This window comes from Neodiprion fabricii, chromosome 2, assembly GCF_021155785.1.
Source record: "Neodiprion fabricii isolate iyNeoFabr1 chromosome 2, iyNeoFabr1.1, whole genome shotgun sequence".
In the NCBI taxonomy this organism is placed as follows: Eukaryota; Metazoa; Arthropoda; class Insecta; order Hymenoptera; family Diprionidae; genus Neodiprion; species Neodiprion fabricii.
Window position 1 is genome coordinate 35,193,487 of NC_060240.1, and position 13,752 is coordinate 35,207,238.

General features: G+C 41.2%; 1 protein-coding gene across 2 annotated transcripts; it reads right to left on the reverse strand.

Moving 5' to 3' along the window:
* Positions 1-2,571: 2,571 nt before the first annotated feature.
* LOC124176690 (beta-1,3-galactosyltransferase 5-like) lies at positions 2,572-8,585 on the reverse strand. Of its 2 annotated transcripts, none has more exons than XM_046558269.1 (3): positions 7,908-8,585; positions 3,721-4,295; positions 2,572-3,434 (listed from the first exon to the last, which is right to left on the reverse strand). In XM_046558269.1, the coding sequence occupies exons 1-3, from the start codon at positions 7,988-7,990 to the stop codon at positions 2,941-2,943; spliced, it is 1,152 nt and encodes a 383-aa protein (XP_046414225.1). In that variant the 5' UTR covers positions 7,991-8,585; the 3' UTR covers positions 2,572-2,940. The 2 variants fall into 2 exon arrangements, with proteins under 2 accessions (XP_046414225.1, XP_046414226.1); XM_046558270.1 differs by having other exon boundaries at positions 7,903-8,580.
* Between the last annotated feature and the right edge of the window lie 5,167 nt (positions 8,586-13,752).

A 13,752-nucleotide genomic window follows, 5' to 3' on the forward strand; every position in this document is an offset into this window, starting at 1 on the left:
GCTTACGATAGGGAGATAAGAAAGTAAAACTCTACACTTACAAGTAGTAAAAATTTCAAGTGTTCAGAGGAAAATACATTGAAATATCGTAATTTTTTTTTTATTCTTTTGTTACCATACTATAGATAGAACTTTATAAAACCGTTCGTAACCGTGCCCACGGTTACTTAGGTCACTGAAATAAAAATACTTATTCTAAATACTCCACCACATGGTGGTAAAAATCAGTAAGAATATTCAATCAAATTTACTCTAATTGCTACGATGGCAAAAAATGGAAAGTTAGATTTGCAGCTTCGGCTGGCGTGACTAATTCTTACGACGTTATCGAGGATCATCTTTCGCAATCACACCGGCAAATAAATCAAGAAGCCTTTACTACCTGGACAATGATACTTGGCCCACTTGAGCGCCATTACGTGTTTGTAGGTCAAGTTCCTGTAAGCGTCCCGAAAGCTTCCCTGAATCGTGTCGCCGGGAATATTGTCCTCTTCCTGAAGCTGAAGCTTACTCTGGAGTTTGGGACAAGTTCCAGTGTAGAAAAGTACGATTACTTCAAACTTCTTCCGTCCCCGTATCTCTCGAATGACAATTCTGCCAGCAGGGTTTGCCGGGGCAAAATGGATCAACGTCGGCAACAAGGGATGGCGCACTTGCAGAGATCATAGGTCATGGTGAATCGGAAGTTCTTCGAGACGATCAAGGTCGTCTCGTCATAGGGCGGGAGGTCGATACTAGACGAGGACGTCTTTTCAGATGACACCGTCTTGTAACTCGGTTGCGAATCTATGACAAGCACCGGTCTCAAGGGATGCAAGCATCTGTTAAGTGACCCGTGAAAAGAACGCACGGATATTGCTAGAGTGACGGCGAGAATAAATATCCATGACGGTGGGCGAACATGTCGTCGCATCGTAGCGATGGATCCTAGAATTTGGATAGAAAAAAAAAGGAGCTGGTCGTTCAATCTGATAGAAAGAGCTGTTTTCATCGAAAATGCGACTTTGTCGATAGATTTTTCTCGGTGGTTGAAGCCAAGTAAGAATCTCTTATTATTACCGTTTTATCACTGTTATTTACTCATTCAAAGAGCACGTCCAGAAAATTGACTGACGTACATATATTAAACCTGTTTGATACCACTGTATTAACCAGATAGCAGTTGATATTACAACCCAGTATTTCTATTAAAGTTGTGATAAGGCTCCCGAGTGTTTACCGGAATATTCGCTGTGATAACCTGACACTCCAATGGCCAGTTAGTAATACCATAATTTTTTCCCGGGATTGGTTCAAAGCGACATGATCACGTCCCGTGAAAAGAGAATGAACTCGATGACGTTCTCTAAAGTTTCTTGACATTTTAATGCTCTCTGTAGCACCGAAATTTACGAATTTCCGAGTAAAACGAATCGCACGATATCTCAGTTCTGAGTAATGATCTGACCTCTGACGATAAGTAATTATAAATTTCCCATGACGCATTACACAGCACACTGGATTCAACTTGATAGAAGTGACGCATTCTATGCAACAATTTATACCAACTTATCACTCGTTGATTAAAAAACTCCACACGCGATTTATGAGCGAGCACGTAGCTGCGGAAAAAAATATTTCAAATATAGTGCAATTGTTCCAGATAATTTGTCTTGTTACGTTTTTGAGATTGATAATGATGCGAAGCGGACTGATAAAATACGTACACAGATTCTGCAGAAGTCTTACCTTACTTACCTTACTCTCCCACCTTATTCGCCTCCCATATTCAGTATTTTTATTGGATTTAGCACAGCTTGGTAGCACGATGTACTTTGGGACGAAGAACAAGCTTTGGACGAATCAACGGTCGAGCGAATAAGTTAAACATCCCAGTTGCCGACCTCTTGAGGCATTCAACCTCACTAGTCTCAATAACGCGTTCAATCCTCACCTTGTACGTTCGTGCCCAAGGTAGCCCAACGCGAAAAAATGATGAGTAACTCATCCACGCTAACGATGTTACAATCACTCCGGTGAAGTTGAGTATTCTTTCTTCTTTTTTCGTGTTTTTCTTGCATAATTTATGGCTTCAAATAGCATTGTGCTCGAAGTTAATCAGATCAAGGCAAGTTAACCGGGTAGAAACAAAGCTTTCACGGCACTTGGAAGGTACACAACGGAATTTGCTTAATCTTAGTTGTAAATTCAAAGTACAAGTTCTATTCAGGGTCCGGCACAATTTACCGTTGTTTTCAAATACATAGCAAACTTTCAGTTACAGCGGTGACGGGGGATTCATTTTCGTCATGATCACAGACGTAATTACTAGTCGCGCCAAAGTATTGATTGGCAACAATTGTCACACCCACGATACATCCGAGCCTTGAGTTGGGTAAGCCGGAAAAACTTCGATTCTAGTTCACCAATGTCTGGGTGATTGAGGTGAGTTTCGTCGATTGTTGGTCAAGGATTTACAAAGTTATAGGTCAGTCGTAGATCTTTCGCTACGCGCATAAAGCCTAGTGCAGCACAATAATGTTCGAAATTGAAAAGTACAATATTTTAAATGATGAAATGCTACGGTGTTACTTAGGGTATAAACCATTGTCACTGATTTGTATTTGAATATAAACCTGAGAAATTAAGTATAATACAAACATCTTCACACCGAAGATACTGAATTAAATATTTTAGACTTCAAATTAAAACGGTGAAATATTTCTCTCGTCACTTAGCACAGAACAATTTCATTACTTTCGACCTCTGCGCGGTTATATCTATCTATCAAAATTGGTACCTCTGAACCTAAGGCCACGATCACAGACAGAAGAAATTCAATTTCAGATTAATATTAGATCAGGCGGATTCCATTCTCGGTAATGTCACTGTGAACCAATATACGCTGAATATCACTGTAACTCCTCGTCAATGTTTACAGGAGCACTACAACACGTGGACCTAGGTCAGAGTGGAGACGATCGCCTTCCACAGTGCCCTCGAATCAGCCTCGCTCAATTCCGGTCCAGCGATCAGGAAGTCAACCGTAGCCTTCGGAGACTTGATGAAGTCTGCGAGCCTTTTACCCCTTAGAATTTGCGAGTTCAGCGACGTATAAGTTAAGTTGACCTTATTTGCGACAATGCCGGTTACGTGCACGTCGTCTATCCAAAAGTAAGGAGTACGCTGCGCCTCTTCGTACAAAAAAATGGCAGTATCTATCGTGTATATTATCACCCAACCCAAACAGTATTCGGGGTACATTTTTTCAGGATATTCATCCTGCGTGACCGTCCATTTCAAGCCGGCTTTGCGCTGCGGCGTTCTGTAAAATGCCGGGCTGCAATGCATCACTCGATTCGTACCCCAAAGTGACATGTTGCGAGCCATGGACCCAAGCATTGCGGGTGTATTAACGAAGACGTCGTCATCCAGCTTGAGCACGTATTTGACGTCTGAAAAATAAAAATCACCTAATTACTTTAGATCCTTGTACATTGGCGAAAACGAAAAACAACAACTATGCGATCCAACTATTTCAGCTCAAGTGAATAAAATTTGTCTACGTGAATTATCTAATGAAGCAGTTAATGAGTTTGCAGTAAACGCGATGATATTTCACTCAATGCCGGCAAGCTGCCGTGGGTGATGACAAGCATTCTGCGAAGTGCAAGCTTTGTGAAAATTTGTAACTTTTTAGTATGACGTCGATGCGAGAGTGAGCCTTAAAGCCTCACTTACTCGGACAGTGGTACTTGGCCCATTTGAGCAACATCACATGTTTATAGGTCAAGTTTCTGTAAGAGTCCACAAAATTCCCTTGAACGATGTCTCCGTAAGTCTTGTCCTCTTCCTCCAGCTTGCTTTGCAAGTCAGACGTCATACCGACGAAGAAAAGTGCCACGATTCCGTGAACCTTGTTTCCCCACGTCTCGCGGATAGTCATTCTCTTCGCGTAATTCCTTGGGGCGGAATGAATTAAACCCACTATCAAGGGCTGGCTGTTCTTGCAGGGATCGTGGTTAATCGTGAACTGGAAGTTCGTCAAGTTGATCAACGTTGTTTCGTCGTTGGACGGGTGAGTGACGGGAAAATCGTCCTTGGTAGACAAGGGCGAGTTTACAGTGTTTGTCAAACTGTAAGCCGGCGATAAATTTGTACTTGAAGTATACTGTTTGAAGTCAGGAGTGTGAACGTTCAGTAACAATATTGTACAGATCGGACACATTATGAAGCAGACCGTGACAAATATCCTCTTGGAAGATGGTCTTCCGTTTATACAAAGGTTGTAGCGATGCCCTGTCATCACACCGGAGCTGAAATTCATTCAGGATGAAATTTTATGCATTCAGCGTAACCAGGACAACTAAATTTACCGGAAATAAGAATTTACCGATAAGTTTTTTCTCGCTATCGACTCGTGCAAAGATCAGCGTAGAAGGGTGAATACAAGAAAAATCTGCAATATTATTTTTGCCGAGAAAACGATTTTTAAATAAATTTCGTTACACGATACTCCCAATTTACATTATGCGTAACTTTGAGAAGAATAAGTCTCCACGTGCAGATACACACAGGTACGTTATACACATTAGGCTTCGGGTCTCCAAAAATTTTTGCGCTTACAATATTTTTTACTTCACTGCTTATTTTTTACTCGAATTTTTTACAAGGAATGCTCGAAAACATCTTCCACTGATTATTTTGTTGTCACGCAGGAGAACTGTTTCTTCTGAAACAAGCCGGAGAAACCGTTTGATCGCGACACTTTTCATCGCCATGCAAAAGGAACAGTCCGTTGGTGTTTGCGCTCGGCATCGATGGCGGTAAGAGATTTTTTACCAACGAGGGTTGTAAATCCTCGTCAAACCAATCGGGAAAGATTTTCGATGCACTGGCTTCCTTGAGACAATCGGGTTTGACTCAAAGATGATTCAATGTTATAAGGTTTAGTCAACAAATATATTTATTAACAGACTTGAAATAATTTGAATACACTGTTGAGTTTGGTTGTATGAGATTCACGCGGGGTAGTGAGAAGAAGTTGTAGCAGTAGAGTTCGTTGGTCTTCTCTTCGCGTTGGTCGAAACGAATCTGATCTTGAAGGTAGGTTTTGAAAATTAGCTAAGTTCCGATGGCCAAAAAACTACTGGAAGGGGTAGGATTGTCCCTTGAGAGAGGGGATGAATTTTGCTTGGGAGTGGGAGTGAGCACGTGAGCCAGAAGCAGAAACGTACATTCCCAATGTGCGATGCACGTGCGGGCGTTTTAGGATACACGTCATAAAAAAACAAGGAACGAAAGTGAAGATTAGAGGATTGGTAGATAGGCAAAGGTATTTACGAGTAGAAAGTAGAGAATTTGTCGAGATTGCAAGGCTGGCTGCCAGATGTGGCACACCGGCGTAAGGAGTATCCTTTTTTGCAAATCAGTCGACGCAATTCGTCCATAAGGGATGGGAACTTCCAGCAGTTGAATAGTTTATGACCTTAAGACGTGACTAAAATGTCCACGCAGAGATTAGGATTAAAGACGGTAAAACGGGAAAAAGAATGCCGCTAATTTACAGCGCAGATTCAACAGTTGGTCTGTTCGACAAACTTCCACGATGATCTCGAAAACGGCCGATCGCAAAATATTTATGAAAAGTAAAATTCATCTGAAAGAAAAAAGGTGATAGTTTGTTCTATGGCGCTATTTGAATGCATTTATGAATGCACGGTAAATTTTTATTCGTGATCATAATCGGATTCCTTGACCTTAAAAATACTTGAAACCCATGCTTTCAAAAGTAAATATTCACCTGGGACACCAAAAACCATCAATTACTTTATGACGGTATTTCGCGATTTTTGGCAATTACAGCATGGGCGCGCTTGAGGCTACATATTTGAGGTTTCATGACCTTAAGTAGTTAGCTACGAAAATGAAATTAAAAAAAGTCATCGACCTTTGATACTACGCAGAAGATACAAGACCACATTTAATCGACGAATATCAGTCACCACGAGGGAGACATCGATGACCATCTTCGATCATCGTGGTCAATTTTCATCTCATCTCGCATCGAATCAACAATATGCAATGAAAGTTGAATTGATCGATAATTTCGTTCTCATATTTCTTTCTTCATAACGAAAACAAGAACAATCAAAACGTCGCATTCTCCGCTTAACATAACTGATAAAAATAAAACATTTAATGCTTTTCCAAGAGGGACTGTTTGTATTTTGTCTCCGCAGATGTATGTGTGAATGTTCGTTTAATTAAATATAAAAAGAACTAACAATGAACGATCACGAAAAATAAATTATTGATGAAATATTTATCTCCATGAAGTTATATTGTCAGTATTATTTAAAGATACCTGTTTGCACCTTGGCAAAATAACAGTAATAAAAGATGTCATGTGTAATAAAATAGTTAAGAGAATTTCACAAGTGGATATATGTGACAGTAAAAAAATGCTTTCTTTCGTTCGATTTTGAAAACATTTAGGTTCGTATTTTAGACAGTAGAGTACGGAAAATCTGCATCCAATTTTGTCGATATCAGTTGTTTCGTTTTTTAGCTATCTGTGACGCCAGAAAAAAAACCAGTTCTGAAAGTGGAGTTTTAAGGAAAGCGAGCTTAAAATTTCATTGCGACCCTCGGGTGACGAAAACGGTCACTGAAAAAGTATAATCAGTCCTTCCGAGAACTTTTTCACGAATCCTTCTTTCAAAACATCCGCTTTGCTTCAGTAGCGCAGCTTGGAGTGGGGGGCAGCAAAATTTGACAATAAATGATAATAATATCTTGTATCTAATCTTAACTAAAAATTTGAACTATTTCTTTTCATATATTTCATATTATTTTTTTTAGTCATCTCGCTCGTTCCAGCGACTGGCAAAACCGACTGTACTAACCGGTTGCCATAATTCTACGTGTTTATTATATCATAAATCATACGTATATGACTTCTTTATTTGCATCCTGTAAAATACACAGTAACGAATTTATTCTTACCGAAAAGTTCTTTAGAACTTCTGTAAATTTCGGGTCGTTTTGGATTTAAATACCTAAACAAGGGGGTGGCGAATTTGGCTTACGCCCAGGGCGACTGAAACCCACGCTCCGCCACTGCTTTGTCTAGTATATTGCTACAAAACATAACAGATCCGATTGTGAAAAAGACGGATTATAGAAGGGGGCATGCTCCGCTCTCGGTCGGAACACTTTTGACTATCATTCACAATAACATCGAAAGTACTTGTAATTTCGATCTGGGTATTCGATATAGAATTCTTAACATGTTTAGATATCATTTTATGAACAGAAAAACGTTTACGATTTTTCATAACCGATAAAGGTATCTCAGCCCCTTGATTTTTTTCGTTACAATTTCGAAATCCGTTACCTAAAAAATCATCGGCAATCGAGTCTTACGGTCATCGTATGACGTATTGAAATCTGCGTCTACATTTTGAACTGCGAACTTCCAAACTCGAACGTGAATATCAGCGACACGAATAAAATTCGAAAACTAAATATGTAAGCGCAACACTTTTTGGAACCTGTTCAATTTTTCAACTCTAACTTATTTTTACCTCAGACTTAAGTGGGGAGGACGAAAAATTATAAGACGGAGATTATCGGGTAAATCGATCGGAAAGCTTCTAATGCAAACAGTGACGGCCGAAAACATATTGAGGGTTGAAAATGAACCAACGATTATCATCTTTTAATCCTGGGAGAAATTGGTGTTTAGGAGGTAAACCGGTGTGAAGTCAAGAAATGAAACCTCACGAGCTTTATAACAGGAAACCTGTTTTTTTAAATGTCCGCACACCGAATAGATAATTCATATTTCCGGTATTTGAAACTTTCCACAAGTAGTAGTAAATCTGTAACTATACCTATAAATCTACGATAATATCTTACCTTACTTTTCTGGAAGAATGAATTTGGCCGTGGCAGAATTGATGGTGAATGTGTTAAACTCGAGACGATTCATTAGCACAAAAAACATTTCCACACACTGGAACGAGGAAAAACATAATGACCCGCAGCGAACGTGCAAGAATCGAACAACCGCACGCGAGCTGCACGATCCGACTTTTTTTCTCTCATATCTGAATGCACTGATTAACACTTCCGCTAATGTGAAGCGAGCGTAAGTTCCTGAGAAACAATTCTTTCTACCGATTGTCACGCCATCCAAAGGAGTAAAACAACATTAAAATCCGACGGTGATGTTCAGCATTCATTTGCAAACCGAACACGACCAGTAATCATCGCACTTGAATGGCAGAGTATCGCGAAGAAGATTTGACGGCGCCGGCTGAGCTGCGAAACTGGCTCACTGACGGTCAGGCAACTTCTACGCTTCGTGCAAAAACAGCACGTGGACACTCCCACTCACGATCGGTAAAAAAGAGAGTGCGATAAACGAAAGCGAGAGACAGACAGAGCGCGTTACACTATCTTTAGCATTCGCCGTGTCTGAACGCATCCCGCTGTAGCCGAGAGAATATCAAAGGATTAGGATTCCGCGAAGCGAGAAAAAGATTTCGACAATTCGCTCCGGCCCCTCTGACCTATAGCGACGACTATGTCAGCGCGTTCGTTTTCCTCCTTCGGATTCTATCGCCGTACGACCGATGCATCGCATCGACGACTCTTTTTCCCCACTTATTTACGTCGCAGTGGGTGCTCACAATCAGACAGGCTCCAATTCCGAGATACGTTGCGACTTACGAATCGGCTGTTCCCGCTACACCCGTTCGTTTGGTTCGTTCGGTGCCTGAACGAAAAATTGACCCTGAACATGAGAGGCCGAATTCGCAGATCTGCGCGTGCGGATTTCAAGGTCAACTGCGAAGTTCGCGTCTTGATCGGTCCAGAGCAGTCTGACGGTCCGAGTGATTCAGGCTTAAAGGTCCTCTTCGTTACAATGTTACCTCGGGAAAAGGAACTTATGAATACTGGATTCCAAGTGATAAAGCATTGTTTGAATTGCGTTATCGCGTTGCTGACAGCGAGTAAAGGCGATTGAGACACGCGTTCGGAATCAGCGATAAACAACACGTTGATGAAACGTGCCTTAGGTGAAGTGAATGATAAATTTGGCATAAAGAAAATTAGTCACCAACTAGGCTGAAAACATCGGATTCAAATAACGTATCTTTGATGAATTGGTTGAATATCTATGGTGGTTCATCGCACGACTAGATTACATGCCTAACGGTATAATAAGTGTGCGAATTAACAAAAATTTGCCACATTTCGCAAGTTATTTATAACTTTGGACCAGGGGGCTGGACCGTTTCGTTTGAAATATACACTTCCAAGATCACGTACCTAATCGTAAAAAAACCGTGATATGACTTTTCGCCTGTTCTACATAACCGCACATGGCTCCTATGGTATTACGTATGTATCGTTTATGAAACTGTGATGCGTTCCAGTACAGAGTGTGATACGCGTGATGACACAGAGCCCTACGTTAAGGTAATTAAACTTCTGATCCTGGAGTTCGAACAATGGACGCCAGATATTTATATGCAAAAATTTGTTACACCGATTCTTTGCCAGAGTCTGTATGAAATTTTGTACGATTTGATATCTTCGTACTTACATTTTGATTACGTGACGGCGACCAGTCCTTTCGAATAACAAGGAAAGTGTTATTTTCAAATTGATAAAGATAAAAATAAAAGAAAGGGGAAATAAAATTTGCGCATTTGCGGTTAACAATTTCAACGATCTTTCGACGGATGCGTGTCAAGGCGCTTCTACTACTGTACGCTATGCCCGAATACTCTAAAAACATTTTTATTCTCAGTTCCGTCCGTGAACTATTTCAATCATATTGTTTGCTGTCGTACAACTGAAACACAATGTGATGGTCTAGACGCGCCATTCTGTTGCTTGGTTGTAGCGTGTGCTGCATGAAAATAATACTTAATTAAACCAGTCAGCAACCAAGGAATTTCGAGCAGTAACAGTATTTATCGTTTGAATTTTTAACCGAATACATCGATAACGTTGAAAGAAGAGTAAAAATAAACGTAACATATCACTTAAACATACAGATAACCGCGATCAAGACAAACATTGGTCATAGTCTTACATAAATAACATTTACTTATTCGCAATGATTCGTACAAACGATTCTCGACCACCCGATACAGGCATAGTAAAATTACCATTGTATAAATTCAAGCGGGAATATTCTCGCGTTATGTCCATGCCTGTCGAAGTGAATCGCGATTAGCATTCAATAACCCAGAACACACTAGAATCGGACTAGGCACATACAATATTTTCAGCGAGACATGGATCACCGGCGTTTGATAATTGAATTCGGTGGATACAGGGCACAAGTCCTACCTTTAAGCGCTCAGTTGCGCCCTTCTGAAACGCAGCCACAGAATTCTGCATCGAGACGCAACGCCGAATCTCTGTATGCATATGCCACGGCCTTTGCGCCTGGGTCAACGATGACGTCAATGCCTAAAATTCCGAACATCCCAAAGCGTTACACCCGGTATATCAGCTATTATTAGATCGTATACACAACTGTTCGAGATATTCCCATTTCTCGAAGGAGAAACCAGGTCGGGACTTTCATGACGGAAAATATATACTCTGACCGACAATTCGAACACTGCACGATTAAGGAAATGTTCGGTTACGCGATTGAATGATCGATCAAATTCTAGACGAAGTAGTCTTCCTGTTCAGCAATAAATAGCTAGCTGAACTTGTGTTCTCGACGCTTATATTTCGGCTCCAGTTTACAACTGGAATACAAAATTCATATATTCAAGAGTCGTTCGAATTCTCCATCTTATATAATCTGGAAACAAACGCTGATGTACCCAGTAAAATCACCTCGCAATTTACTTTATCGCTTTTCGGAGCGGCTTCGCATGCCAAGCTCCCTCTGAGATCCTCCAGTGCCGTTACGCAAAAAATTCAGAAAAAAAACCGACATTGTTCGTCACTACGTGATTTTTACCAGCAGCTTGTCTCAGCGCCGCGTTGATCATTGATTTTGTGAGAATGTTAAATAAAGGGGAGAGGGAATGGATTTTCATCATAGAGTTTTGAGCTACATTCGGTCAGTTCAGCGAATCAAAAGAATTGGCGAATGTACAAGCAACCGAAGAGTTTGCGCTCAATCAACCCCCCCGACTTTCCGTGCGAATAAACAAACAAATCAAATGTTTGCGATTCTGCTGGAAGGGATTTCTCAACCACCCGGTAACTAAATTGATAGCTATCAGTCCATTTTCTATAAAGAAAACGAAATATTTCCTTTCTTTAATACTGTTTCGAATTAATTGCAGGTGATCCAATGATGAACGAATTTCGTCAAGGGGAGACGAAAAACTTCCCAAACCGACGCAAATTCTGTACCAAGAAATTCGGCGCATTTCAGAAATTCGAGCTTACCTCAGCTCCAAGCTCTCATATACATCCAGTCGGGCGTTCACCACACCGTGTAGTGTGCAGAGTCACGTCATCTCCGACCGCACCCTCTTCGCCTGTAATAGAATCTGGATTATTTAAGCCCATTTATTTGCTTGTACGGCGCACCTTCTCGAGCCACCCCTTGGCGAGGATGAGCTCTTGCTGCGGTTGATTATAAATATGCTGGTGTGATCAGCGCGGAGCTTTGTCTGTTAACCCTAGTCGTATAGATAACAGTCACGAAATTTTTGGTAACAAGAAGTAGCGTCCGTTTTTTCCATTTCGTTTTTACCATTTACGTAAGGAAAAACTGCACGGTTTCACGTTGCTGTGAGTTTAAAAAAATAGTTTACTCACTTATTCTGAAGAACAGATTTCCTCTTCATTGCGCAAAACCTCGAAGATTTTCCTTCGGCTCAAGATACTCAGTTTTTGGTATAATTTAGCAGGCGAATTATATTCCCTCAATTGTCGTCACGGAGTGAAATTTGAATAAATATTCAAATCTTTCACGGTTCTTCATAAGTTTCCACTGAATCTAATTCTACTTGTGTATTCTGCAGAGTTCATAAATATCCCTTCACTCATTTACCTCGAGCAATTAATAAGGTTTTTATTATTTCGTCGTTTTTAAATTAAACTTTGACAATTCTTCTTCATGTTCGATGTATTCGTAATTTTATGTCGTCTTCGGTAAAATTTTAGCGAAACGCGGAAAACCGCGAAGGTCCTACACCGTAGCACAGGTGTAAAAACATTGCAGAAAACGCGCTATCGGATAAATACTGCAATGTCTTCGCTAAGTACAAGAAAAGAAATTTACAGCCGAAAAGCACTCGCCTCCACTCTATAAGGCGTTAACGATCGTTGAGCAGTTACCTCTACCGTACCGGAGTCTCAATAACGCGTTCAACTTGCATTTTATAGATTCGTGCACTGACAATTAGTTGAACGGGAAAAGATGATGAGAAATTCATCCACGCCAACGACGTTACGGGTCGCGCTCCGGTAAAACTTTTCCTCTCCTTTTTATTCCTCGCTAATTTCTTGCATAACTGACGAGCTCGAAGAGCAGTGTAGTGCGCGAGTTTAATCAGCAAGGACCAAAGTTTCCGCGTCACTTCCGTAAGTGCACAACTCGATCTATTTAGTTTTAGTAATTCGGAAACACGAGTTCTATTCGTAGATTCGTACCGTCCGCTGTTCGTCTCTTAGTGCCTAAACTTAGTAACGATATAACGCTTTTATAGCCAGAGAGCTGATAACAGACCCCTCGTAGTTTTAATCAAAGATGCAATCAGAGCCAAGTCCGCCGCGGGGTAATAATCAACGACCATTGTCATTTCGATGGTACATACACCTGAGTTGGGTAACCCTCAACAAAGTTTTCACGAAACATATCTCGCGTTCAGGTATAATTCGTAAAAGTTTTTTCGAATCCTGATGACGGGTAACTGAATAAATCAATAGAACGTGTGAATCTGGTCCCGGGCTCAGTTTCATACGAAGGACCTCCTGTCCTGTCCTCGGTAATCCTTCATCTTTGACCTCGAACCTTGAGTTGGCCACCCACTCGTGAGTATACTTGCCCACAAAATCGTTCCAATTCCCGATTGAAACACCGGCTCGTCGCTGCACAAAACGCGCTGTTACGTTACGTATGAAGGATACTTGAAACGAGTATGCGTGCGCGTGTTTGCGGCGGGCACGGCGATACCAATTCTGTCCCTAATCCAGACCGAAACCCACAGCCAACATTCCATGAATATTCAAATGATTGCGCGACGTGTGCTAACACACCGGCATCCCGGGTCAAACGGGGTTGAAGGGTCTCCGGTAAAGCACGAGTTATTTTCCATCCGTTTAAAGTCCAGTTTCCGTTAGCGAGTGACTAAGGCTTTTCACCGCTGGGCAGAAAATTTCCCAGCAATTACACGGTAACTTTTTCTGTAAATTGGATTTACGCAACTGTTACTACAACCGATGCAGAACTCGTTTCGAAATTCTCCGCGTACGCGATTCAGTACGCGGTCAGTGGGTGATAATGCTTTTGTAAATCGTTGCCGTCAAAGAGTGACGCAAGTACATCCCTCAACGCCCCGCGACGTACCAGAGCTGATAACTTTTAACACGCTCTACAAACAGCGGAAATCCATTCGTCAACTCGAATGGATGTTTATGAACTGCGAATGTTTTAGCACAATTGCAACGCCTCAACGAGTCCCACTCGCTACGCACATCTACGTACCTGGTTTTCGGGGGTTGAAATTTCCAGCAGGATGTCGATGATCCGAAGCCCTCCACAAACTGCCA

What these genes read in the sequence shown, in the direction of transcription:
- LOC124176690 (XM_046558269.1), bottom strand. Translation starts at nt 7,990, where the DNA reads ATGTTTTTTGTGCTAATGAATCGTCTCGAGTTTAACACATTCACCATC. An exon ending in AAATTCATTCTTCCAGAAAA is followed by an intron (nt 4,296 to 7,907) that starts GTAAGGTAAGAT and finishes AATGAATTTCAG; the next exon opens with CTCCGGTGTGATGACAGGGC. An exon ending in GGCCAAGTACCACTGTCCGA is followed by an intron (nt 3,435 to 3,720) that starts GTAAGTGAGGCT and finishes TTTATTTTTCAG; the next exon opens with ACGTCAAATACGTGCTCAAG.